General features: G+C 35.5%; 1 protein-coding gene across 12 annotated transcripts in view; it reads right to left on the reverse strand.

Annotated features, from left to right (window-relative positions):
- METTL15 (methyltransferase like 15) overlaps window positions 1-26696 on the reverse strand; it is a 382010-nt gene that overhangs the window by 256031 nt on the left and 99283 nt on the right. For all 12 annotated transcript variants that reach the window (XR_014837122.1, XR_014837123.1, XR_014837125.1 and 9 more), the window contains exon 3: window positions 23763-23899. Coding sequence is in view for 6 of the 12 variants with exons in the window: in XM_005654689.4 (XP_005654746.3) it covers window positions 23763-23899 (137 nt within the window). In the remaining 6 variants the exon portion in view is untranslated. The remainder of the gene's footprint in view (window positions 1-23762; window positions 23900-26696) is intronic.

Genomic DNA, 26696 nt, shown 5'->3' on the forward strand with positions numbered 1-26696 from the left:
TCCAGATTTATCTACCTGATCTTGTTGGCAGTTCGCCTATCTATTAGACAATAAGCTGTCTCTTGTGGTACAGAAACCTTATCGTGGGCTTGTGAGCATTGCCCATCCCCAGCCTATTTCCCTATACACAGCAGGCACTAAAATGAATGTTGAATTGTGCATTAAATTTAGATTGTATTCTCTCAGCAAACAAGAATAAAATACTAAAGTAGATAATCCAATCCAGCAGCTGTTTGTTTCAGTTTTACTTTAAATATCAGATAAAAGTGGGGGTGTAGAGAACAGGAGGATTATACATGTAATTATAGTAAACGTATTTTGATTTAATTAGTTTATGATGTTAGAGAAAATACAACTATTGTTTTCATTCCTTTAATAACTCAGAAGCCCAAACATAAAGAGTTTTACTAAAATTTTCTCATATGTAATAAAATATGTCTCTAAATATGTATTGCTTACCCAAGATAAAATAAAATGAAGTCTTTCTAGGTATAGTCATTCTTGTGCTGAACAAGCTGCTATTCTTATCCTGGTACCATATGGTTATGTTCAAATGACGTAGGCAATAAAAATGGATTAGCTTAAGTTTGTGAAGAGGTAATTCATTTTCTCATAGTTATGATAATATGAAACACCATTTGCATTTCAAATATACGTGTTGACTTAACATGAATCAGTTTTGTAAACTTTAAATCTAACATACTAACTGAAGATATCAATCTGGAAGACCGCTTGAGAATGGGTGTAGACGTGCTAACTATAAAGGTCTACACAGGTCTATAGTTAAGTTTATATTGTCAGAAAACAAAAACCAAAGAGCTTATCTGCAATAAACACTTGCAGATTCTGTCTACCCATGCCATTAATAAGCTAAATAAGTAAGAAGAACTTAAATACACAGCAAATGAAGACATTTCAAGAATCAGTCTTCTAGAATTTCCAGGTTTCAGAATAAGAAAGCTCTAAAAATTACATTTGGAAAACCTTCAACCTTATTTAATATAAAAGTAACTTCTGGAAAGCCAGCAATATATGAATACAAAAGGAGAAAGTGAAAGAATGAAAGACATTCTGATTGGTTAATTACATTATTAAAATATTAGTTATTTTAGCCTGAAGCCAAGAATTGGTGGAGAAATCAAAACTTATAAAAAGTAAGTCTGGTTGGGAAGAGCAGGAAGACAATGATACAGATTAGTGGAGCAGTGCTTGGAACTGTGACAGGTGTCTTCAATATTTACAGTGACAATGGGAAAGAGAGCCGTTAATAAAAGGCAAATGCCAGAACACTTTGCAAGGTGAGGGAAGTTGGATGCAGTGTCCCACACCTTAAATCTTAAACCAACTCTGCTATGTTCATGTTAAGGAACCAAGCAGGCAAGGACAAGAAATAAAAGCCAAAAATCATCTTGGTGCATTCCAAGGAAAGTTTTCAGTTTTAGAATAATGATAATAATAATTAGTATAATCAACATCATCTTATATAACAATTATTGTAACAAAGCAATTATAGCTAATATTTATTTTATGCTAAACAATTTTATTACACATTCATTTAATCTTCATAACACATTATGAGATATGATATATATGAGTAGTAACTCATTTTAGAGATGAGAATAAAAACTCAGAAAGATTAAGTCAGTTATCTAAAATTCTGTAGCTAGAAAGAGATGGACCTAATACTCCAGAATTGTTTGATTCCAAAATCTAGACTGCTTCTCCAACAATCTGGATGGATATTTGCCATTAAGTCTTTTCTGAATGAGTCCGAAGGGGAAGGAACCAGCTGGAGATAAAGAAGGTTCAGAAATCTTGTGAAAGTAAAGTTTCTGGCAAGAAAAAATTATCACATCCCAGTAGGATAACTGAAAAAAATATAATAAAGAGACTATAGGAGTTTGCCTTGTGGCTCGGTGGCTATTTATAGGAGTTTCCCTCATGGCTCAGCTTTCTTCAGGTTTAAGAACCCAACATAGTATCCGTGAGGATACAGGTTTGATCCCTGGCCTCACTCAGTGGGTTAAGGATCTGGTGTTGCTGGAAGCTGTGGTGTAGGTAACTGGTGCGGTTTCAATCCAGTATTGCGATGGTTGTGGCATAAGCCTGCAGCTGCATCTCCAATTCGACCCCTAGCCAGGGAACATCCATGTGGCTCAGGTGCGGTCAAAAAAAGAGAAAAAGAGAGAGACTATTTACAAACCTATGACTAGGTTAAAGAGAGGCATAGAGGGATGTAAGAAGTACCCTGAAGCTAAGTAAAGAAAGAAGGGCAACAGTGGTGACTGAAATCCCAAAAAGCCAGAGTTGCATGTAGGAGGAGAGGCATATGAACAATGAATGTTGAAGAGGAATGTGACCACTGCTAAGACACACTATGACTTCATCTCTTCTGTCCTCTGATTTCCTGCCAGTGTCACTCATTTGCTGAACCCAACCAGAAGCCAGAAGATATATGTTGTTGATAAACCCATAAACGTCATCTTCCTGGGTTCACTGTGGAAAAGGGCAGAGCGATCATCCAAAGACATACGAAAACTATTCAGTACATCTTGTAGGAATTCAGGAGAGTAAGAGTTGACTTAGAAATCTAAGAAAGTCAGTTTATTTGGTAGACTTCAGGATAAGGTACCTTGTTAAGCCTATTCATTATCCCTTCCCTAAGGTACTATTATAATCCCACGTCAGGAGAAAAGTTAGATTATTTTTTGTGTCATATACTATAAACTTTTTTAAAGACTTGATAAAAATGTTTTAATTACTTATCTAAGTCTAAAAAATCTGAATCTAAAAGCGATCAAAATTTTTTTGTTGAGATGCAATTCCCTTAACATCGTAAATTTTTTGACTACAGACATTTCTTACTGTAACTTGATTCCACTCCCCACCCACATGTCCTTTCTTCACACTCAGTGTCTACATTTCAAGACAGGCAAAGTGAAGGGTAAGAGATGGCAGTTTTCATGGGGTTCTAATTCTCCAGGCAAACTAGGGTTTCGAGGCAACAGGATCCTAGAGAGTGTAATTGTCATCTACACCATCGAGTTCTGGTTTGTTTGAACCATAAATAAACACTTGTTAATATTTGTTAACATAACTTCCAAGCACAGAGCTAGGTTCTAGGGATATGAACATACATTAGACAAAGTTTCTGTCTTCAATGAAACTTAGTACACAGTGTGAACAGATATGTGGGGTGAAGCTATATTGAATAGGTAGTTTTCAAAAAATTTTTTTTTCTTTTTTTTTTCTTCTTCTTCTTTTTTTTTTTTTTTTGCTTCACCATGGCTGCATATGGAAGTTCCCATGGATAGGGGTGGAAATCGGAGCTACACCTGCTGGCCTACACTACAGCCACAGCTACTCAGGATCCCAGCTGTGTCTGCAACCTTCACCACAGCTCACGGCAACACCAGACCCCCCGACCCACTGAGTAAGGCCAGGGATTGAACGCACATCCTTATGGGTACTAGTTAGATTCATTTCTGCTGCGCCACAATGGGAACTCCAGTTTTCAAAAAATTTTGATGAAAATACATAGTCAGAAATATGCTTTAACTGCAATCCTATATACAGAAACACAATATATATGTGTATATACGTACACATGCATACTATTTCATTGGAAACAATGCTTATTTTAACTTCAATTGTGTAACATGATACTTCCTATTCTATTCCATTCCACTCCATAAAATGCTGATCGAGACCCAATAACATGATTGCATGACTCACTAAAAGGATATACTAAACAGGTTCTAAATCTAATCCTTTCAACATTTATAGGAAATAGGTACTACTATGCTCTCATTTTAAATATGAGAAAACGTAGAAACAGAGAGGTTAAGTAAAGTATTCAAGGTTTTTCAGTAAGTAACTTAGAGCTGAGAACAAAACAGGAAGCAATCTGGCCACAGAGATTTATGGTAAAGAAGGAAAACAGGACAAATATTAAAATTGCCAAGACTTAAGAGAGAACCAAAAGTCCCTTACTAATGACTACACACAAGGGGCGAGATAAAGGAAATAGTTAAGTAAGACTAGTACTTGGCTCATTCACACAATGAATGAATGAATGTATGTTTCTAAGTTGGTGTCATTTTCCGAGAGAATGACAGCAGGAGATGGAGCAGATTTTGGAGGAATGGAAATTACTGAAAGTCTCCTGCGATCAGGAAAATGGCAGGATTAAATGTACTTAACTCCTTGTTTTCTTCCTTATATTGGCAAGTCAACCAAGTGGGAATACTTGAAGGGGATTTTAAAATTTACCATCACAAATATTAACATCGATTTCACCTATAAACATGCAACATAATTTTACTCTGAAGTAATTATTTTAATCTTTTAGAATGCTGTTAAAAGGGGAAGCCAGGGACCATTAAAGCAAAGTAGAATTTCTAACAGGATGATCAGGAAAAGAAAACCTTCAAGGCCCAACCACCATCATCTTTCAGATAGGGTGGCAATTCCTAGACTTCTAAATGGTCTTCCTGAATCTGTTTCAATTTTATCCTCCTCCAACCCATTCTTCAGACAGCAGGGGAGAATAATAATTCTTCAGACAACAGGGGAGAATGCACCTATTATCATGTCAGTTCCCTGTTTCACTAGTGTCTTCCCATTGCTTTTAAAATAATGTCCAAAATCTTTAACAAGGTCCTGTATGGTCTTGCCCTAGCTTACCTTGCTAGCCACTTCTCCTCCATTCACACTGCTCATTTCAGATTCCTTTCAATGTGACATTCTCTTTTCTGCTGAAGATGTTTAAATATTCTGGTTTCACTACTACATTCTCCGTCTCGTTCCACCATCCCTCCCTCTTTACCTAGCAAACGCACTAGTCCTTCAGATCCTGACTTGAATTCACATACTCAGGTTGTCTTTCTAGATGTTCTAGATTAGGTTAGAACATATCACTCTTAGAATATACTGTAGTCATTCTTAGCCAAAATTGAAACTGCATTTAAATGATGAATAGAGAAATTATCTGTTATCTACTTTTGCTTCATTGTAAAATCTGTGAAGGCAGAGACTCTATGTCCTAATCTCCTTAGAACGACTAGAACTGTCAGACTGCCTGAAAACCTCGTAGTACAATATATGTTTTCTCAAGCCTTGGAACTAAATGTTTAGTAAACCAGAGTCAAGTACTTTCACCTTCTCAAACATCTTCTCTTGCAAGATTGAAATACACTGCATAAAGGTTAAATTTAATAGTATTCAGTGAGGATAAGAAGAGAGACTTTGGGGAGATGGGATTAAGATGGCAGAATAGAAGGACTGGAGTCCAACCCCTCTCCTAAAAACAACAAAATTTACAACCAGATGCTGAGCAATCTTCAACCAAATGTACTAAAACATTCAAAAAGATATCCTACTTCAGAAGATAAAGAGGAGACCACATCAATAGGCAGGAGGGGTGATTACACAATATAAGCAACCCCATATCAAACCCAATATAAGCAAGCCCGACAGACTGGAAAGTAACTGGTTCACAGAGACTTGCCTACAGGAGTGAGAGTTCTGAGCCCCACATCAAACTGCCACATGTGGGGATCTGGCATTGGGAGAAAGAGCCCCCAGAACATCTGGCATTGAAGGCCAGTGGGGCTTGGGTGCAGAAGCTCCATGGGACTGGGGGAAACGGAGACCCCATTCTAAAAAGGCACACACAGATTTTCACGAGCATTGGGTATCAGGGCAAAGCAAAGTTTCCATAGGAATCTGGGTCAAACCTGACTGCAGTTCTTAGAGGATCTTCTGAGAAAACAGGGGGTGAATGCGGCTTGTTGTGGGGAAAGGGCATTGGAAGCAAAGCTCTTGGGAACATTCAGCAGCAGTGCCTTTCTCTGGAGGTGGCCATTTTGGGAAAATCTGGCCCTACCCATCAGCACTGAGAAACCCAAAGCCAAACAACAATCCAGGTGGGATCACAGTGCCACATATCAGTAAACAGGCTGCCTAAAGACCCCCCAGGCACACAGCTGCCTCTAATTTCACCCAGAGAGAAAGCCCCACCCACCAGAGGGATAAGAATCAGCTCCAACTACCAGTGGGCAGGCATCAGTCCCTCCCATCAGGAAGCCTACAGCAAGCCCCCCATCCCCCGTACCAACTTCAGCCATAAGGGGGGCAGATACCAGAAGTAAGACAGGCTACAACTCTATTATCTGTAAAAATGTCACCACACCAAAATCCTATAAAAATGAAAAGACAGAGAACTATAACTCAGATGAGGGAGAAAGGAAAAACCCCAGAAAATCAGCTAAGTGATCAGGAGATTCTCAGCCTCCAGGAAAAGGACTTTAGACTGATGATGCTGAAGATGATGCAAGGCATTGGAAATAAACTGGAGGCAAAGATGGATAGTTTACAGCAAACACAGAGAAAAGAGATACAGGATATAAAACTTAAACAAGAAGAGATGCAAAATACAATAACTGAAATTAAAAATTCACTAGGCAGCCAACAGCAGAATACAGGAGGCAGAAGAACGAATAAGCAAGGTGGAGGACAGATTAGTAGAAATCATGGATGTGGAACAGAAAAGAGAAAAAAGATTGAAAACAAATGAATAGAGGCTCAGAGAACTTTGGGACAACGTAAAATGCACCAACATCTGTATCACAGGGGTGCCAGAAGGAAAAGAGAGAGAGAAGGGGACAGAAAAAATATTCCAAGAGATAATAGCTGAAAACATCCCTAACATGGGAAAGGAACCACTCACACAAACCCAGGAAGCACAATGGGTACCATATAAAATAAAACCAAGGAGGAACACCCCGAGACACATATTAATCAAACTGACCAAAATTAAAGACAAAGAGAAAATCTTGAAAGCAGCTAGGGAAATGAAAAAATAACATACAAGGGAACCCTGATAATGTTTTCAGCAGATTTTTCAGCAGAAACTCTGCAGGCCAGAAGGGAGTGGCATGATATACATAACTTGATGAAAGGAAAAAAACCTCTAACCAAGATTACTTGACCCAGCAAGGTTCTCATTCAGATTTGAAGGAGAAATCAGAAGCTTCACAAATAAGCAAAAGCTAAGAGAATTCAGCAACACTAAACCAGCTTTACAACATATACTAAAGAAACTTCTCTAGGCAGAAAAGAAAAGACAGCAACAAGAAACAAAAATACCGCAAATGACAAGGTTCACCAGTAAACTTTATATACAGTAAAGATATGAAATCACCCACACAAAATTATGCAATCAAAATCAGAAATCGTGAGGAGGTACAAATGCAGGATACTGGATATGCACTTGCAATTAAGAGACCAACAACTTAAAACAATCTCATATATATACGGACTCATATCGAAAACTCAGAGTAACTGCAAACCAAAAATCTACAATTGATACACAAATAAGAAAAAATCAAATCGAATACAACACTAAAGACAGGCATCAAACCACAAGAGGAGAGAACAAGAGAAGAAGGGACGAAAAAAGAACAACAAAAACAAATCCAAAGCAATTAATAAAATGGCAATAAGAACATACATAACAATAATTACCTTAACTGTTAATGAACTAAATGCCCCAACCAAAAGACAAAGACTAGCTGAATGGATACAAAAACAAGATCCATATATATGCTGTCGTCAAGAGACCCAATTCACGACTACGGACACATACAAATTGAAAGTGAGAAGATGGAAGAAAATAGTGCATGCAAACAGGAATCAAAATAAAGTTGGAATAGCAATACTCATATCAGACAAAATAGACCTTAAAATGAAGAATATTTTAAGGGACAAGGAAGGTCACTACATAATGATCAAAAGATCAATCCAAGAATAAGATATAACAATTTTAAATATCTACACACCCAACATAGGATCACCACAATATATAAGGCAACTGCTAACAACCTTAAAAGGACAAATCAACAACAACACAATCATAGTGGGGGACATTAACACCCCACTCACAGCAATGGTCAGATCATCCAGACAGAAAATCAATAAGGAAACACAGACCCTGAATGAAGCATTAGACCAGATGGACTTAATAGATATTTATACGACATTCCATCCAAAAGCAACAGAATACACATTCTTCTCAAGTGCACAAGAACATTCTCTAAGACTGATCACATCCTGGCCTACAAAGCAAACCTCAGTAACTTTAAGAAAATTGAAATCATATCAAGCATCTTTTCCAACCACAATGCTATATGACTGGTAATCAACAACAAGAAAAAAACTGCAAAGAACACAAACACGTGGAGACTAAACAACATGCTACTAAACAACCAATGGATCACTGAAGAAATCAAAGAGGAAATTAAAAAATACCTAAAAGCAAATGACAACAAAGGTACGACACTCCAAAACCTATGGGATGCAGCAAAAGCCGTTCTAAGAGGAAAGTTTATAGCAATACAAGCCCATCTCAGGAAACAAAAACAAGCTCAAACAAACAAGCTAACGTTACACCTAAAGCAGCTCAGGAGAGAAGAACAGACAAGATCTAAAGTTAGTAGAAGGAAAGAAATCATAAAGATCAGAGCAGAAATCAGTGAAATAGAAACAAAGAAAACCATAGAAAAGATCAATGACACAAAAAAGCTGCTTCTTGGAAAAGACCAACAAAGTTGATAAACCCTTAGGTAGGCTTATCAAGAAAAAAGAGAGAGGACTCAAAACAATAAAATTAGAAATGAAAAAGAAGTAACAGTGGACATCACAGAAATACAAAGGATCATAAGAGACTACTATATGCCAATAAAATGGAAAACCTAGAAGAAATGGACAAATTCTTAGAAAAGTACAATCTTCCAACACTAAACCAAGATGAAATAGAAGAGATGAATGGATCAATCATAAGTACGGAAAATGAAACAGTTCTGAAGAAACTTCCAACAGGAGTTTGCATTATGGCTCAGTGGTTAACGAATCCGACAAGGAACCATGAGGTTGCGCGTTTGATCCCTGGCCTTCCTCAGTGGATTAAGGATCTGGCGTTGCTGTGAGCTGTGGTGTAGGTTGCAGAAGTGGCTCAGATCCTGCGTTGCTGTGGCTCTGGCATAGGCTGGTGGTTACAGCTCCAATTCGACCCCTAGCCTGGGAACCTCCATATGCCATGGGAGCAGCCCTCAAAAGGCAAAAAGACAAAACAAAACAAAACAAAAATCTTCCAATAAACAAAAGCCCAGGACCAGATGGCTTCACGGGTGAATTCTATCAAACATTTAGAGTAGAGCTAATATCTATCTTTATGAAACTATTCCAAAAAATTGTAGAGGAAGGGATACTCCCAAACTCATTCAATGAGGCCACCATCACCCTTATACCAAAACCAAACAAAGCCATAACAAAAAAAGAAAATTATAGGCCGATTTCACTGATGAACATCGATGCAAAAATCCTCAGCAAAATACTAGCAAACCCAATACAACAATACATTAAAAGGGTTGTACATCATGATCAAGTGGGATTTATCCCAGGCATGCAAGGATTCTTCAATATCCACAAATCAAACAGTGTGATACACCACATTAACAAACTGAAGGATAAAAACCATATGATCCTCTCAATAGATGTGAAAAAAGCCTTTAATAAAATCCAACACCCATTTCTGAAAAAAACCCTTCATAAAGTGGGCATAGAGGGGCATAGTTACCTAAACATAATAAAGGCTATATATGACACACCCACATCTAACATTATTCTCAATGGTGAAAAGCTGAAAGAAATTCCTGCTGAGATCAGGAACAAGACAAGGATGTCCACTCTTGCCACTACTCTTCAACATAGTTTTGGAAGTCCTAGCCACAGCAATCAGAGAAGTAAAAGAGATAAAAGGAATCCCAATTGGAAAGGAAGAAGTAAAACTATCACCATTTGCAGATGACATGATACTATACCTAGAGAATCCTAAAAACTGCCAGAAAACTATAAGAGCTCATCCATGAATTTGGCAAAGTCGCAAGATACAAAATTAATACATAGAAATTGAAAGCATTTCTATATACTAACAATGAAAAATCAGAAAGAAAAATTAGGAAAGCAATTCCGTTTACCATCACATCCAAAAGAATAAAATACCTAGGAGTAAATCTACCTAAAGAGACAAAAGACCTGTAGTCTGAAAACTGTAAGACACAAATAGATGGAAAGACATACCATGCTCTTGGATTGGAAGAATCAATATTGTCAAACAACTATACTACCCAAGACAATCTATAGATTCAATGCAATCCCTATCAAATTACCATGGACATTTTGCACAGAACTCGAACAAATTATTTTAAAGTTTGTTTGGAAGCACAAAAGACCAAGAATAGCCAAAGATATCCTGAAAAAGAAAAATGGAGCTGGAGGAATCAGGCTCCCTGACTTCAGACGATATTACAAAGCAACATTTATCAAAACCGTATGGTACTGGCACAAAGACAGAAATATAGATCAGTGGAACAGGATAGAAAGCCCAGAATTAAACCCACACACCTATAGTCAACTAATCTATGACTGAGGAGGCAAGAATATACAATGGAGAAAAGACAGCCCCTTCAGTAAGTGGTGCTGGGAAAACTGGACAGCCACATGGAAAAGAATGAATTTAGAATACTCCCTAACACCATAAACAAAAATAAACTCAAAATGGATTAAAGACCTAGATAGAAGACCACACAGTGTAAAACACTTAGAGGAAAACATAGGCCAAACACTCTGTGACATAAACGACAGCAACATCTTCTCAGATCCACCTCTTAGAGTAATGACAGTAAAAACAAAAATAAACAAATGGGACTTCATTAAACTTAAAAGTTTCTGCACAGCAAAGGAATCCCTAAACAAAATGAAAAGACAACCCATAGAATGGGAGAAAATATTTGCAAATGAATTGGCTGACAAAGGATTAATCTCCAAAATTTATAAACACCTCCTACTGCTCCATACCAAAAAAACAAACAACCCCATAGCCAAAACATGGAAACAACCTAAATGTCCATTGATAGAGGAGTGGATAAAGGAGATGTGGTCCATATACACAATGGAATATTACTCAGCCATTAACAGGAATGAAATACCGGCATTTTTAGCAACATGAATGGACCTAGAAATTACCATGCTAAGTGAAGTCAGTCAGACAATGAGACAACAACATCAAATACTTTCACTGACGTGTGGAATCTGAAAAAAGGACAGAATGAACTTCTTTGCAGAACAGATACTGACTCACAGACTTTGAAAAACTTACAGTTTCCAAAGGAGACAGTTCAGGGGGTGGGGGAATGTGCTGGGGTTTTGGGATGGAAATCCTATAAAACTGGATTGTGATGATCATTGTACAACTATAAATGTAATAAATTCATTGAGTAATAGAAAAAAATAGTATTCAGTGAGGCAAAATACAAGATCCTGTTTTAGTAATGTCCGTATTGCCAAAAACAGTTTAAAGGTGACAAACCATCAGTGATAGCTCAAAAAGATCCAGTTAATTTTTCCAAGTTGTCTTTTTTTCATGTTTGTTTATATTTATAAAAAAATTCTTTTACTATGTGGTATATAGCATATCTGGCCTCCCATGGTTAGTAAGATTAAAAACAGCTGTTTCATATCTTATCTTTGCAGTCTAAATTTTAGGTACAGCTGTTTAAGAAGATAGTGTATTCCGTTTCATGATTTTTACATTGGTCCTAAAGACAAAATTCCTAGTTTTGAGTCCTAGCTCTGCTAGAGAATGTAAGTAAATTACAATTAGTATGATAGAAAGAACACAAGAAGTGAACCTAAAGCGATGAGTTCAAGACTTGTCTTTGCCTGGGTTTCACCTATGAATTTAACCAAAAAGAAGAAATGGTGGCTGAAAAGGAAGAGAAGGTAAATGGTAAAATTCAAGTGCTAAAGAATACACTGCACAACTTGAAACAGATCAGATTCATCATTTAGAATAGACCATTTCCTTTTTCTTTTTCTTCTTTTTTTTTTTTTTTTTGTCTTTTTGTCTTTTTGTCTTTTTAGGGCCGCACCCACAGCATATGAAAGTTCCCGGACTAGGGGCCTAATCAGAGCTGTAACTGCCAGCCTATGCCACAGCCACAGCAATACCAGATGCGTGCTGCATCTGCGACATACACCACAGCTCACGACAATGCTGGATCCTTAACCCGCTGAGCGAGGCCAGGGATCAAACCTTCAACCTCATGTTTCCTAGTCGGATTCGTTTCCAGGGCACCATGATGGGAATTCCAGAATAGACCATTTCATACAGGTAAATATCCTTATTATTTCCTAAGTTAATGATCATAAAACAAATTTTAATAGAAAAATGGAGGCCAATACTTATACTTATTTTCTCTAAAAACAAACAAAAATGCAAGATCAAATGGTGTTACTATTTTAATGTTCCTCAGGGATGTTAGAATACAGGAAAAATAACTCTTCTCAGCAAAGGCAAGGTAAGATCCCGATTAATGGCAATGGAGCCAGTTAGTTAAAACGTTAGACTGTTTCATTCATACCCATTGGCTCAAAGGAAGAAGAGAGCATCTGAAGGAATCATTTAAACCATGTAGATAGGAATACTCTGAGAATGCTGGCACCATTTTACCCCACTGCCTCTTCATATCCAGCCACCAAATCTTTATAATTACATCCATTTATGGATTATAATTCATATAATGCAATAACACCATGGGCAGAAGTGGATAAGTGCTGTCAAAATGTGCCCAAGATATGAAGAATCTCCCTAGTGTGGGAAGGCTGGAAGAGCCACAGAAGTAATACATTATGGGAATAGTAGGTTTTATGAATTGCATTCTCCAATAAGAAAAAGGTGATAGAACTCTCTTAGAAAAGGATTCCCAAATAATCTCTCTCTCTCTCTCTTTTTTTTTTTTTCTCCAGTAAGAGACTATGTCTCTCAAGTAATTTTCAACCTTGAAATCTTAAGTGAAGATTCCAGCCCCAAATGACTGGACAACAAACAGGACAAAGGACAATCTACCCAAATAGTAAAAACTGCACACATAAATATACAACTAAGACAGGGCCTATGAAAAGATTCTTCGAGGAAAAAAAAAAAAAAAGAATTCTGTACTAAAGAGACAGAGCAAAAGCATACTTTTGAAAAGGACTTATTTCACATACAAAAAAGTTTAGGATGCATATACAGTGGATTCCACAAATTTGAAGAAAGATCTGCTGGGGTGGGATCATGATGGCAGAGGAGTAGGATGTGGAGTTCATCTTCCCTCACAAATGCATCAACACCCCCCCCTCACCAAAACCCAAAAACAAAAACCATCTACATGAAGAACAATTCTTTTTTTTTTTTTTATAATTTTTTTAAAATTTTCCCACTGTAAAGCAAGGGGGTCAGGTTATCCTTACATGTATACATTACAATTATATTTTTCCCTCACCCTTTCTTCTGTTGCAACATAAGTATCTAGACATAGTTCTCAATGCTATTCAGCAGGACCTCCTTGTAAATCTATTCTAAGTTGTGTCTGATAAGCCCAAGCTCCCAATCCCTCCCACTCCCTCCCCCTCCCATCAGGCAGCCACAAATCTCTTCTCCAAGTCCATGATTTTCTTTTCTGAGGAGATGTTCATTTGTGCTGGATATTAGATTCCAGTTATAAGTGGTATCATAGGGTATTTGCCTTTGTCTTTCTGGCTCATTTCACTCAGGATGAGATTCTCTAGTTCCATCCATGTTGCTGCAAATGGCATTATGTCATCCTTTTTATGGCTGAGTAGTATTCCATTGTGTATATATACCACCTCTTCCGAATCCAATCATCTGTCGATGGACATTTGGGTTGTTTCCATGTCCTGGCTATTGTGAATAGTGCTGCAATGAACATGCGGGTGCATGTGTCTCTTTTAAGTAGAGTTTTGTCCAGATAGATGCCCAAGAGTGGGATTGCGGGGTCACATGGAAGTTCTATGTATAGATTTCTAAGGTATCTCCAAACTGTTCTCCATAGTGGCTGTACCAGTTTACATTCCCACCAGCAGTGCAGGGGGGTTCCCTTTTCTCCACAGCCCCTCCAGCACTTGTTCTTTGTGGATTTATTAATGATGGCCATTCTGACTGGTGTGAGGTGGTATCTCATGGTAGTTTTGATTTGCATTTCTCTTATAATCAGCGATGTTGAGCATTTTTTCATGTGTTTGTTGGCCATCTGTATATCTTCTTTGGAGAAATGTCTATTCAGGTCTTTTGCCCATTTTTCCATTGATTGGTTGGTTTTTTTGCTGTTGGGTTGTATAAGTTGTTTATATATTCTAGAGATTAAGCCCTTGTCAGTTGCATCATTTGAAACGATTTTCTCCATTCTGTAATTTGTCTTTTTGTTTTCTTTCGGGTTTCCTTTGCTGTGCAAAAGCTTTTCAGTTTGATGAGGTCCCATGGGTTTATTTTTGCTCTAATTTCTATTGCTTTGGGAGACTGACCTGAGAAAATATTCATGAGGTTGATGTCAGAGAGTGTTTTGCCTATGTTTTCTTCTAGGAGTTTGATGGTGTCCTGTCGTATATTTAAGTCTTTCAGCCATTTTGAGTTTATTTTTGTGCATGGTGTGAGGGTGTGTTCTAGTTTCGTTGCTTTGCATGCAGCTGTCCAGGTTTCCCAGCAATGCTTGCTGAATAGACTTTCTTTTTCCCATTTTATGTTCTTGCCTCCCTTGTCAAAGATTAATTGACCATAGGTGTCAGGGTTTATTTCTGGGTTCTCTATTCTGTTCCATTGGTCTGTCTGTCTGTTTTGATACCAGTACCACACTGTTTTGATGACTGTGGCTTTGTAGTAGTTCTTGAAGTCTGGGAGAGTTATGCCTCCTGCTTGGTTTTTGTTTCTCAGGATTGCTTTGGCGATTCTGGGTCTTTTGTGGTTCCATATAAATGTTTGGATTGTTTGTTCTAGTTCTGTGAAAAATTTCATGCGTAGTTTGATAGGGATTGCATTGAATCTGTAGATTGCTTTGGGTAGTATGGCCATTTTTACAATATTGATTTTCCCAATCCAGGATCATGGAATATCTTTCCATTTCTTTACATCTTCTTTGATTTCTTTGATGAAAGTTTTATAGTTCTCGGCATATAGGTCCTTTACCTCCTTGGTCAGGTGTATTCCGAGGTATTTGATTTTGTGAGGTGCAATTTTAAAAGGTATCGTATTTTTGTATTCCTTTTCTAATATTTCATTGCTGGTATACAGAAATGAAGATCAGTTCTTACAGAACATCTACTGAATGCTGGAAGAAGACCTCAGACTTCCAAAAAGGGCAAGAAACCCTCCAAAAAACAGGGCAGAAAAAAAGGGGAGGAGGAGAGAAAGAGAGAAGAGAAAAAAAGGAATCAGGATGGGATCAGCACACTTGAAACGGAAGCTGTGAAGCAGGAATAGAACTTGCACACTGGGAGGCCTCCTAACTGGCATGGAGATAAGCTGGGACAGAGGGGAAGACTCAAAGTCTTGGAGAAAATTTCAGCAGCTCATTTGAGGGAGGCAAAGCAGAGACAGAGTAGCACATGTGACCTGTAACACTACATGGTACACCACAGCCTGAGACACTCTGTGGGAGCTGGGCACTGAGGCTTAGGCTTCACATCAGTCCCAGGGAGACAACTAGGGTAGGCTGTGTGTAAACAGTCTGATCAGGTGAGGGAGCAGAGTGCCACAGCCGAGGGAATGCAGGAGGAGGCCTGGGCCCACCAGATAAACTTCTCCCCCTGCACAGCTGCTGGCTCTCAAGGGATAGGCACCTCTTAGATGGTAGACAGGTGTATATGCAAACCACAGCAGCTGTCTTATACTCCAGGAGTGGGCATGGCCCAACACCACTAAGGGTCTTGTGACTAAGCACCACCTGCCACCCCAGTCACACCAGAGGTCACCACCACAGAGGCCAGGCAACCAACTACTGTCTGTTGCCCCTGCCTCTCTGAGAATACACATGCCCTGCCATTGCCACTGGCAAGGGCTCTGGGCACTGCTCCCACCTCCCTGAGGGTCACGGTCACTGCAGAGGGCCCTGAAACCAGAAGCAGCCTGCTGCTGCCACCTCCCCATGGTCACTGCCACTGCCAAGGGCCCAGTGACCAGGCTCTACCCACTGCCCCCATCTCTCTGGAAATACATGCAGGCAATGCACCTGCACACTGCCCAAGAAGGAGATAATGGCTTTCACATACTGAGGAAAGAAACAGCAAGCTTCCAAACTAAAAGCGGTCCTTATGCCAAAAAAATTGTAAGGCCACACAAGCTACCCTAGGACACTCCTGCATATAAATAGCTCTCCAAGACTAAAGAAGATAATTGTTTTCCCTAAACTCACAAAATAAGAAAAATGTAAGCAAAATAAAGAAGCACGGGAACCATTCCCAGTTAAAAGAACAGGAGAATACCCTTGAAGGAGCAAACAATGAAACAGACCTCTGCAGTCTAACAGACACAGTTCAAAAAGGAGGTAATAAAGATACTAAAGGAATTAAGTACGGCTATCAACAGTAACACAGATTACTTTAGAAAGGAACTAGAAACTATAAGGAGGAGCCAAAAAAATTAGAAAATTCATTTGCAGAGATGAAATCTGAGCGAAAGGCAATGAACAGCAGAATGAATAATGCAGAGAAACAAGTGACTTGGAAGATAGAATAATGGAAATTATCCAATTAGGACAGCAGACAGAAAGCTAAATTAAAAAAAAAATAAAAGCAATATAAGAGATGTATCAGACAACATAAAGTTTGCCAATCTATGCATAATAGGGATTCCAGATGGAGAACAAGAAAAGGGGTGAAATGTATTTGAAGAAGTTACGGCTGAAAACTTTCAAAATCTAAAGAAGGAAACAGATATTCAGATACAGGAAGCATAGAGGGCCCCAAACAATTTGAACTGCAAAAGACTTACATCAAGATATAATAAAAATGGCAAAAATTACAGGAGAGGATTCTAAAGGCAGCAAGAGAAAAATAAAGAGTTAACTACAAGGGAACCTACATAAAGCTATGAGCTGATTTCCCTACAGAAACACCACAGGCCAGAAGAGTGTCAAGGCACATTCAAATTTCCAACAGAAAAAATATGTAACCTAGAATACTCTACCCAGCAAGAGTATCATTTAAAATAGAAGGAGAAACAAAGAAGTTCTCAAACAAAAACTAAAAGAATACAACAATACGAAACAAGAAATATTGAAAGGTCTCCTCTAAATATGAAAGAAGTAAGAAGATACAGAAGAGAGGGAATCATATTTGGAAGTAATCACTTAAATAAGCCAGTGTACAAATAAAAAAAAAAAAACCTACTTGAAAAAGTGATGATAAACTCAAGGAACAGCAAAAGGATAAACACCATTCTCAATGGTGAAAAACTGAAAGCATTTCCACTAAGATCAGGAATAAGACAGGGACAGCCACTTTCACCACTGTTTTGGAAGTCCTAGCAAGGGCAATCAGAGAAGAAAAAGAAATGAAAGGAATACCAATCAGAAAAGAAGAAGTAAAACTATCACTTTGCTGATGACATGATACAATACCTAGAAAATCCTAAAGAACTACCAGAAAACTGTTAGAGTTCATCAATGAATTTGGTAAAGCTGCAAGATACAAAATTAATACAGAAATCCATTGCATTTCTATATATTAACAATGAAAGATCAGAAATAGAAATAAACCATCTCATTTACCATCACATCTAAAAGAATAAAATACCTAGGAATAATCCTACTTAAAGAGACAAAAGATCTGTACTCTGAAAACTATAAAATGCCAATGAAAGAAATCAGACAACACAAACAGATGGAAAGATATGCCATGCTCTTGGATTGGAAGAGTCAATACTGTCAAAATGAATCAAAACAAAAAAAAAAAAAAAGAGAGAGAGACTAATTAGTAACATTTCTTAGTGAAATTTATGAATATCAAAAATATTCAAAGAAATATATCTAGTAAACATATAGCCTGATAGTGGGAGGAGGGTGTGAGAAACTTAGGAAAGGAAAAATTAAACTAGGTTGACCTCAGACTTCTCCAAAAAACTCTATGTTAGAAGAAAAATAGTACTATCTAATACGATTCCCAAAATGGTATACTAAATCAGCTACTGCCCATGTAAGAAAGCATTAGTAACACAGTCTCAGGTAGACTGTGTAGATGTTTTCCTTATGCATATTTATAGAAATACTAAGATGGAATTAGTGGGCTGAGAAATGAGACTACACAAAGAGCTCAAAATGAGACTTATAGTATTATAAGAAGGCTAATGGGGTGCATCAAAACAAAGGAAATTAATTTAAGTAAAATTATTTTAAATATGACTGCCAAACAATGCAAATGCTAACTAATAACTATCATAATAGTAGATATTAATGTCTAAAATCCAAAATAATATTTTAAAAGTCAAGAAGTGGAGTGGGAAAGAAAAGGGTAATAAAAGTGGAAGTAATAAATTCTCTCTTTACATGGAGTGGTTTATCAATAAATATTTTTTCTGCATAATAAACAATAAAAAATGTTTACTTTTAATCTCAAAAAATTCTAACATCAGCCAGTAGTAAATAAAAAAATAGAAATGTCATCAAAATTGCTAAAGGCAAAAACAAATATATATATATGAATATATATATATATATATATATATACACATGGTTAAAGGATGCAAGAAATTTTAAATGCAGAAAAATTTGAGCAAAACACAAAAATAGAAAATATAAAACATGATGACATAGAAAGAGCAAGCATATCCTTATTTAAAAATCTTTTACAGAAAACATACTCAGATTTGTTTACACAAAGTACATCTGGTATTTGTTGTTTATAGGAAGTACAACTAAAATAATTTAGCACAGAAAGATTTAAAATAGCAGGATTATGGACGTAGATAAGACTATATTAGAATTGGGATTCTAATAAATTTTTAATTACATAAAGAAGTATTCTACAATTAATAAAATTCTTTAAGATAACATTATGAAATATGAATGTGCTGATAATGCATAAATAGCATAAAATTTTGTAAACTATATTTGTACATGTATGAATGCATATATATATATATATATATACACACACACACACACACACATAACCAGAAAGATTAGGAGGAAATGAATTACTTTAATTTTCTTCTCAGTACTTTTCTGTATCGTATAATTTTAAGAAAAAAAAAATTTTTTTTATTGTATTTTTGCCTTTTCTAGGGCCGCTCCCACGGCATGTGGAGGTTCCCAGGCTAGGGGTCTAATCAGAGCTGTAGCCGCCAGCCTACACCAGGGGCACAGCAACGCGGGATCCGAGCCGCTTCTGCGACCTACACCACAGCTCACGGGGCAAGGTCGGATCCTTAACCCACTGAGCAAGGCCAGGGATCGAACCCGCAACCTCACGGTCCCTAGTCGGATTCGTTAACCACTGTGCCACGATGGGAACTCCAAAAATTTATTCATTTATTTATTTATTTTGCTTTTTTTTTTTTTAGAAAAAATATTAATCACAAACACAAAATACTATAATCAATGGAAAGGTATATCCTGATTCTGAATTGGATGCTGAATAGGATGTCAATTCTTTCTAAATTACATATTTAATATAATTGATCAAAATGGTTTTTTCAGATGAGTCAAGATATTCTACCATTTTACAAGTATTAAAAAATTCAAACAAGAAATAGTATATACAATATAATGAAATGACAAAAAGATGGAATGAAATAATACAAAATCATTACTACTGATTAGGTGGTGGAAGATATGTGAGTTTAATTTTTTTCTATATACTTTTCTGTATAACATAAATTTACCCCAATGAGAATACCTACTTTTAGAAACTATTAAAAGTAACAGCTTATATTTTTATAATCTGCTTAAACATACAAATTATAGAATCAATAATGACTTTCATTTTTTTCTTTATATATGTCTATATTCTCTAAACTCAGTATACAGAACACATATTATTCCTAAATTCAGAAAAATTTTGTTTTAAAAAATTGTCTTCCAACATCAACCTTCCACTGTGGTAAAAGTCAGCTAACACCCCACTGCTCCAATTTTAATGTGTTTCCTCTTGTACAGTCTTCAGAGGCAATGGGGAAAAGTTTCAGTTTTCAAACAACAGGTGATCTGACATGTCATCTTTTTTGAAAGAGCTAAAATGGGTTAGCCTAAAATTCAGCCTTCCTATGAATTGCTTAGTTTTCTGTGAAATGTTAGTTTCTATTTTTGACTTAGTTTTGACAGACTGAAGAACAGGGGATTTTTCTGGAGAAGAATAGGCTCCTCTATGACAACAGCTAAATAAATAAATAAATACAAGAAAGAACTGTATTTCCTCACATTGAAATGACAAAAGGTTTCCTTTTGCACACTTTACTACAAGCTGTAACTACATATGTATTTTTAAGAAAATAAGCAATCTATTTAATCTGTCCATCCTTCTAACCAAGCATCCACCCATTTATCCATTATCCCCAGAAATAATCCCTAGCCCCAAATTGTTTTTCTTTGTCACGTACATTTTTATACTATAACTATATATGTAGGTATTTATAAATAATAACACAGCATCACTTGGCATTGTCTACTTTATGTATGCATGCAGAGATGTAATCACATAATCTCTAGGTTTGTTTCTGTTAATCATTGTTTTCCCTTTCTCCATAGCTCCCTCTACCACTAATTGCTTCTTTTTCAAGTTCTCCATGATCATATAGACAAATACTGTAATAAGGAATATGTTTCCTTAGATACTTATTCTTTTATTGGAATGGGATAGATTCTAATCAGGTTACTTATTTTTTGGTACTAAAAGATATCCATGAAAACTAAATATCCTTTCCTGCATATCCTCACTTTCAAAACTGTTATATGTTTCCAGTCTGATAAGTATAAATTACTCTACCATTATTAATTCATTTCCCTCCTCACTGTTACTTACATGGAACATTTTTTCACACCTTAATCTTCCATGAGTGACTTTTCTATCCTCTGACCATTTTTAAAACTGGAATCTGTTGTCTTATCAATTTTGAGAGAATTCTCCCTATATAATATAATATTGATGGGGTTCAGGACAAGATACCTCAAAATATGTCCCCTTGACATAATGAACATTTTAAACTGAAACAATTTTAGAAATGGCACATGCAGGAAGAACTTTCTGCTCCTCCTGTAAAAGCAGGTCCTAAGAGATGCCCTCCCTATACCAAAAAGACAGAAGATTGCTTTATCTCTGAAAATGATGAGACAATGAAAGGAATGTGAATAAATGGGACTTGCTAAACTTCCCCCAGATTACTATACTTAGCTCATACCCTTTGTCCTGTCATATTTGCCCATAACTTTCCACTCTTCATCAAATCTAATATAAAGATGCTCTGTTTCAATTATGTCTTTGGGTCTTCATTTCCTTATGAAGTCTCATGTGTCACATAAAACGTAAATAAATTATATATTTTTCTCTTGATAATCTGTCTTTTGATACAGGGATCTGCTGAGAACTTAGAAGGGTAAAGATGAAATATATTTTTCCTCTCTACAATATCAATCCTTTTCCTGTTCTCTGTATTACTAATATTTCCTTTCTAAGTTAACTGTTTGGAAACTTTACCACACTACTTTTGCCACATATTTTTAAAATTTTTATATAAATAGATATTTCTATTACATACTTTCATAGATTTATGATTTCTAGTCTCAATTAAGAGAGTTTTTTACCCCTAGAATGTATATATAATCTCAGGACTCTTATTTTCAATTTTTCCTTCCTTTCTTACTCTATCTGGAAGTTATTTTTGGATATGACTTAAAAAAGAGGTACATTTTATTTTATTCAAGTTTGATAGCCATTGTACCAATGCCATTTATTTAGTAATGTACTAGTTTCTCAATGAATTAAAATTTTTTATCTTTTACTCTTTTATATAGTAGAATCTATATCTGGATTTTCTCATCCACTAACACATTTGCCTATTCTTATGCCAATATCATATTGATTTCACTATAGTAAATTTATAGTGTGATCTGACCTCTGGTAAGACAAGTTTCCTCTCAATTTTTTCTTTTTCTCAAAAGACCTTGTCATTTTCCTCTCATATATACAAGATTATATTATCCAAATTAAAAAAAAAATCAGTTAAGGTGAAATAAATTGGGATAGTTCCTGGAAGAAAAATAAATACATATATTAATTGGGTTCCACCCCTAAACGAATATGCTTTCTCTTTTGTTCAGAACTTGTGGGTCTCTCAATTAAATTATATAGGTCTATTTTTATTTGAAATATATCTTTCTTGTTAAATTTATTACTAAATATTCTATATAGTTTTAGGTACTTTTAAGAAAGGAAATACAAATAAACTACTTAATTAAAATATCCTATTAACCAAGAGCAAGACAGCAATTATTTTCTCAAAAGGTGAAATACTATGACAATCTAGTCAAAATCAGGATATAAATGTGAATTAATTTCTGTACATACTTTAATCAATATTTTTGGACGGTCTAGAAGATGTAAATAAGAAATTTAGGAAATTTACAGAGCACTGTAAACTAGCTGTAATGGAAAAAATTAAAATCATTAAAAAAAGACATTAAAGTGAAAATATTCTGTTTTTTATAATGACTTGACTGAATACTTAAAAACTCAAAAGGACTTGTAAAACTAATAAGATGATACAATAAAATGGTTAGATAAAATCTAATAACCTACTCAAGCAGTAAACACCCAGATAGGGAAATGGGAAAAAATATTCCTTTTCACTTAGAGATTTAATAAGAATAGGTATCTGATCATCATGATGCTTATTAAACATCATTGACTGATGGAGCCATCTCTGTATTCTTCAGTTAAACCCTACTAGGCCATAGATATTACTGTTTTAACTAATGATGGGTGAGTTAGATATGTATAGTATTGCATTTTGAATTATACTTCAGTGAGGCTGGATTTTTTTTTTTTCTTTTTCCTTTTATACTATCACTAACAAGATTAGGTGTTAAAACAATACTAGATTCAATATAAAATGAACTTTAAGAGCTTTCTATATTTACCATAGTCAGGACTAGTATAAAAGGTAATACTCTTTCCTATTCTTAAAGAGCTATTTACAATGGCAAATGTGGTCACTGTGCATTTTTCTATGTACTTTAGTTACTTTTCTAATCTCTTTTACAGTAATAATCTATAGAAGTTTTATAATTATTGAGTCAATTTTAATAATTTATATTTGGCTAGGACAGCATTCATTTCATCTAGCTTTCACATATTGCCACATGATTACAGTAGTATTATCTTTTAATTTACCTTATGTCTATGGTTGGTCTCTCTCAATCTTAATCATATATTTTTGCTCTCTTTTTTCCGTAACAATCAGAATGAAAACGGATTTTTCTATTTTCTTTTTTTTAATATTTTTATTTTTTGGCCATGTCTGCGGCATGCGGAAGTTCCCAGGCCAAAGATAGAACCTGTGCCACAACAGTGACCTGAGCCGCTGCAGTGACAGCACTGGATCTTTAACCTGCTATGCCACAAGGGTACTACCAATTTAGTTATTTTCAAAATGAAAAATTATTTGGGATTTCTTTCTTCTTTTGTTTATTGGGGTGGCGGGTTTAGTTTCTTTTTAAAAGATTTTAAAAATAGCATTTACATCAATTCCTTTGGGATAAAAAGGGAGGAAATAGTATAGCAGAGTATTATAGAAGGGAGGATAGATTCCAAGATTGAAACCAAGCTCTATAAAACTCAGCACCAAAATTAAATAATTACACAAAAGTATTACTTACGGATACACTTCTGAAAGCTGTTCAGCGATTGCATAAGCTGTTGGGTCTCTGTCCAAGGCATACAGAATAATATCTGACTCCTTCTGTAGAATGGCTTTTGTATGTCCTCCTGAACCAAACGTCATATCTAGAAAAAACTAGCCAACACAGAAAAGAAAATTACTCTTTAGCATGAACAAAATTTATTTTTGCCAGATACGTTAATTTCTAAACAAACATAATGATTTTCAGAGCTGATAGCAAATAGAAAAAAATTTATAAATTTTTTGCTGAGAGTTCAATTTGTCATACATGAGATCTGGATCAATTATGAGTGATCAGTCCAAAAGAACTTGTCAGAGTATCAGCAAAATAATAACCTCTGGCACAGGCTGGACAATTCAACACAAATTTACCTTTTCTTCCATACAATCATATAAAAAAAGAAGTCACAATTGGGCAAAAACCAGACCTGGACCATAAGAAACATGTGAACAAGACAGTTGATTGTAGGTAGAAGTCAAGATACTCTTGGCACATTCCCTCAAACTTATGTTCTTAGTTGAATGTACTCTCTCAAAAAGCTTCACTGATATGATGAAAATAAAAACAAGTATTCTAATAATACTGAATGTTATGGCAACATACACTAAAAGTCAGATTGTTAAAAATATTTAAACATGTAACTTTTAAAAAGTTCATGTGTGCCCTCCACAAAGGAAATTCCTGTAATGAATCTGAACATTTCCCTACCGCTTACAACTTATTTCAGGGAGAGTGGTCAGCGACAAGGCATGATTATGCTTTGAATTTTTTTCTGTAAGCTACCATGCTGAGTCCTCTCCTCTGATTAAGCCCTCAAAAAAGTTAGCCTGCTATTCAAAGAATATACAGAGGAAATATTCTGATAAAAACTGAGAAGAGAGATACAAAATATAAGATGTAAATGTGTTCTTTTAAAAAAGGTACAAGTATTGATTTTTAACATAAATGTGTTAGTATAAATTAAACTTGAACTTCTATTACTCAGTACAAAATGTATGGCTACATACATTTTTCACCTTTTTAAAACAGTAACTTTAAAACAGAACTTAAAAGCCATTATATTGTCTTTATTGCTGTTAGGAGTACATACTTAAATCTCAAACTCAAATTATTTCCCTTCCCAGCCTATAATTTATTTTATGCATCTATGAATAGGTAAAAATCTTTCACCATAGCTTCCCTCAGTTTAGAACATGGAAGAGGTTTAGCATAATTTAAACTAAGAACTTTTCCAGGCAAAAATATAAACCACTTTCTTGTTATGTCCCAATATCAAGTCTTATATAACACTGGGTTTAAACTAAGAGTACATAAAATAAAATAATTTGCATATGATTACATTACCCCAAGCCAGGAAAGTCCCAATCAATATTTAAAAGGAAAAATCCTCATTATTAAAAATATTCTGCAAGATGTAAGATGATGATTATAATTTACATGATTACTTTTTAATATATCACGATTATGCCCTTGGAGACATACTGACAATCAAGGAAGTTTCCACAGGAAAAAAAATAATCTATTACCAACCAAGAGTAACACAAAGCAAAAAGTGCAGACAAACAGAATTTATGAAACTAGAAGTGAATCCTACCATATGTCCTGGGTTCATATACACTGGCCATCAAATATAATAAGCAGTACAACTGAAATGAGGGCCAATTAGTTTTTCCTTTCTTCTGGGTCATTAAGTTGACAAATAAATACATTTTTTAATTTGTACAAGTTGATAGTAAAATAAGACTTGAGAATTTTTTTTTTGCTTAACAAATACATAAGAACAATAAATATGAATGTTTCAAAACAACCCTTTTATGAGTTTCAACTATACATATATACAGATGTATGTCTTATGCTCCAAACATATAAGGAATTCTTTCTTTGAAATTACCTAATGTAATTTATCTAAAATGCCAAACCTATATGTGATATCAAGAGTTTTTTCCTGGTAACTTCACTTATCACCTGTATAATCCTGGCCAAATCATTTTAACTCTCTGCGGTTTAACTGCTTTATCTAAGAAAAGGGGATAAAATGTACCCATGTTCACCTCAGAGATTTATAAAGATTATCTTATTTCTTCTTTACAGCCATGAAGTAGGTGTTAGTAAATCTGACATACACAGAAACTAATATTACACTAAGCTAGTTAAGTGGCAAATGTAAGAACTGAATACAGGTATATCTGACTCTAAAACCTATATTCTTTCTCCCACCACTCTGACTCTGCATTAACAATAAAGTCTATATTTGGACACTGCTTTATGATTTTCCAAGTATTAAGGTTTTCCTACTTTATCTTATAAAAGCTCTGTAAGAGAATATAGACAAGTGGCATCATTTCCACTTTCACAAAAAGAAAACACAGGTTCAAAGAGATAATGTGATTTGAGATCATATTCATAGTAAGTAAGGGAAAGAGAATTCTAAAAAAAGTCTCACTAACTCTGAATTCTGTTCTCTTTCTGAAAAAAATTAAGAGAGAAGAAGGGAGGAAGAGAGTGAAAGAACAAAATAAAAAAAATTAGTAGGTGGTCTAAGAATCATGACAGATAGCATCATAGAAATTATACAAGAAAAGTATAGTGTTTTAGAGATGACACATTCTCCACAGAATTCAGACTTGAAAACTAGTCTATCTTTACATAGCAGGTTAACTCTTTTTGTTTGTTTGTTTGTTTGCAGGTTAACTCTTGACAACTCTCTTTCTCTCTCTTTTCTTCTCTTCTTTCAAGAAGATGCCTAAATATTTAGAACTTTAGAATGAATGTTCTCCAAAGATTTTTCCATGGAAGAAAGAAAAAACTATCTTTAGTATCATTTGAAAATGACCACTTTTGTATCCTTTAGCTACAAAAAAAAAAAAGTTCAGAAAAAGAGAATGGTAGTTACCCTGGGTTAGTGGTGTC

Source organism: Sus scrofa, chromosome 2 (assembly GCF_054392235.1).
Source record: "Sus scrofa isolate SSC_HxYL_T2T_F1_AM1 chromosome 2, Sscrofa_HxYL_maternal_Yorkshire_Landrace_v2.0, whole genome shotgun sequence".
NCBI lineage: Eukaryota > Metazoa > Chordata > Mammalia > Artiodactyla > Suidae > Sus > Sus scrofa.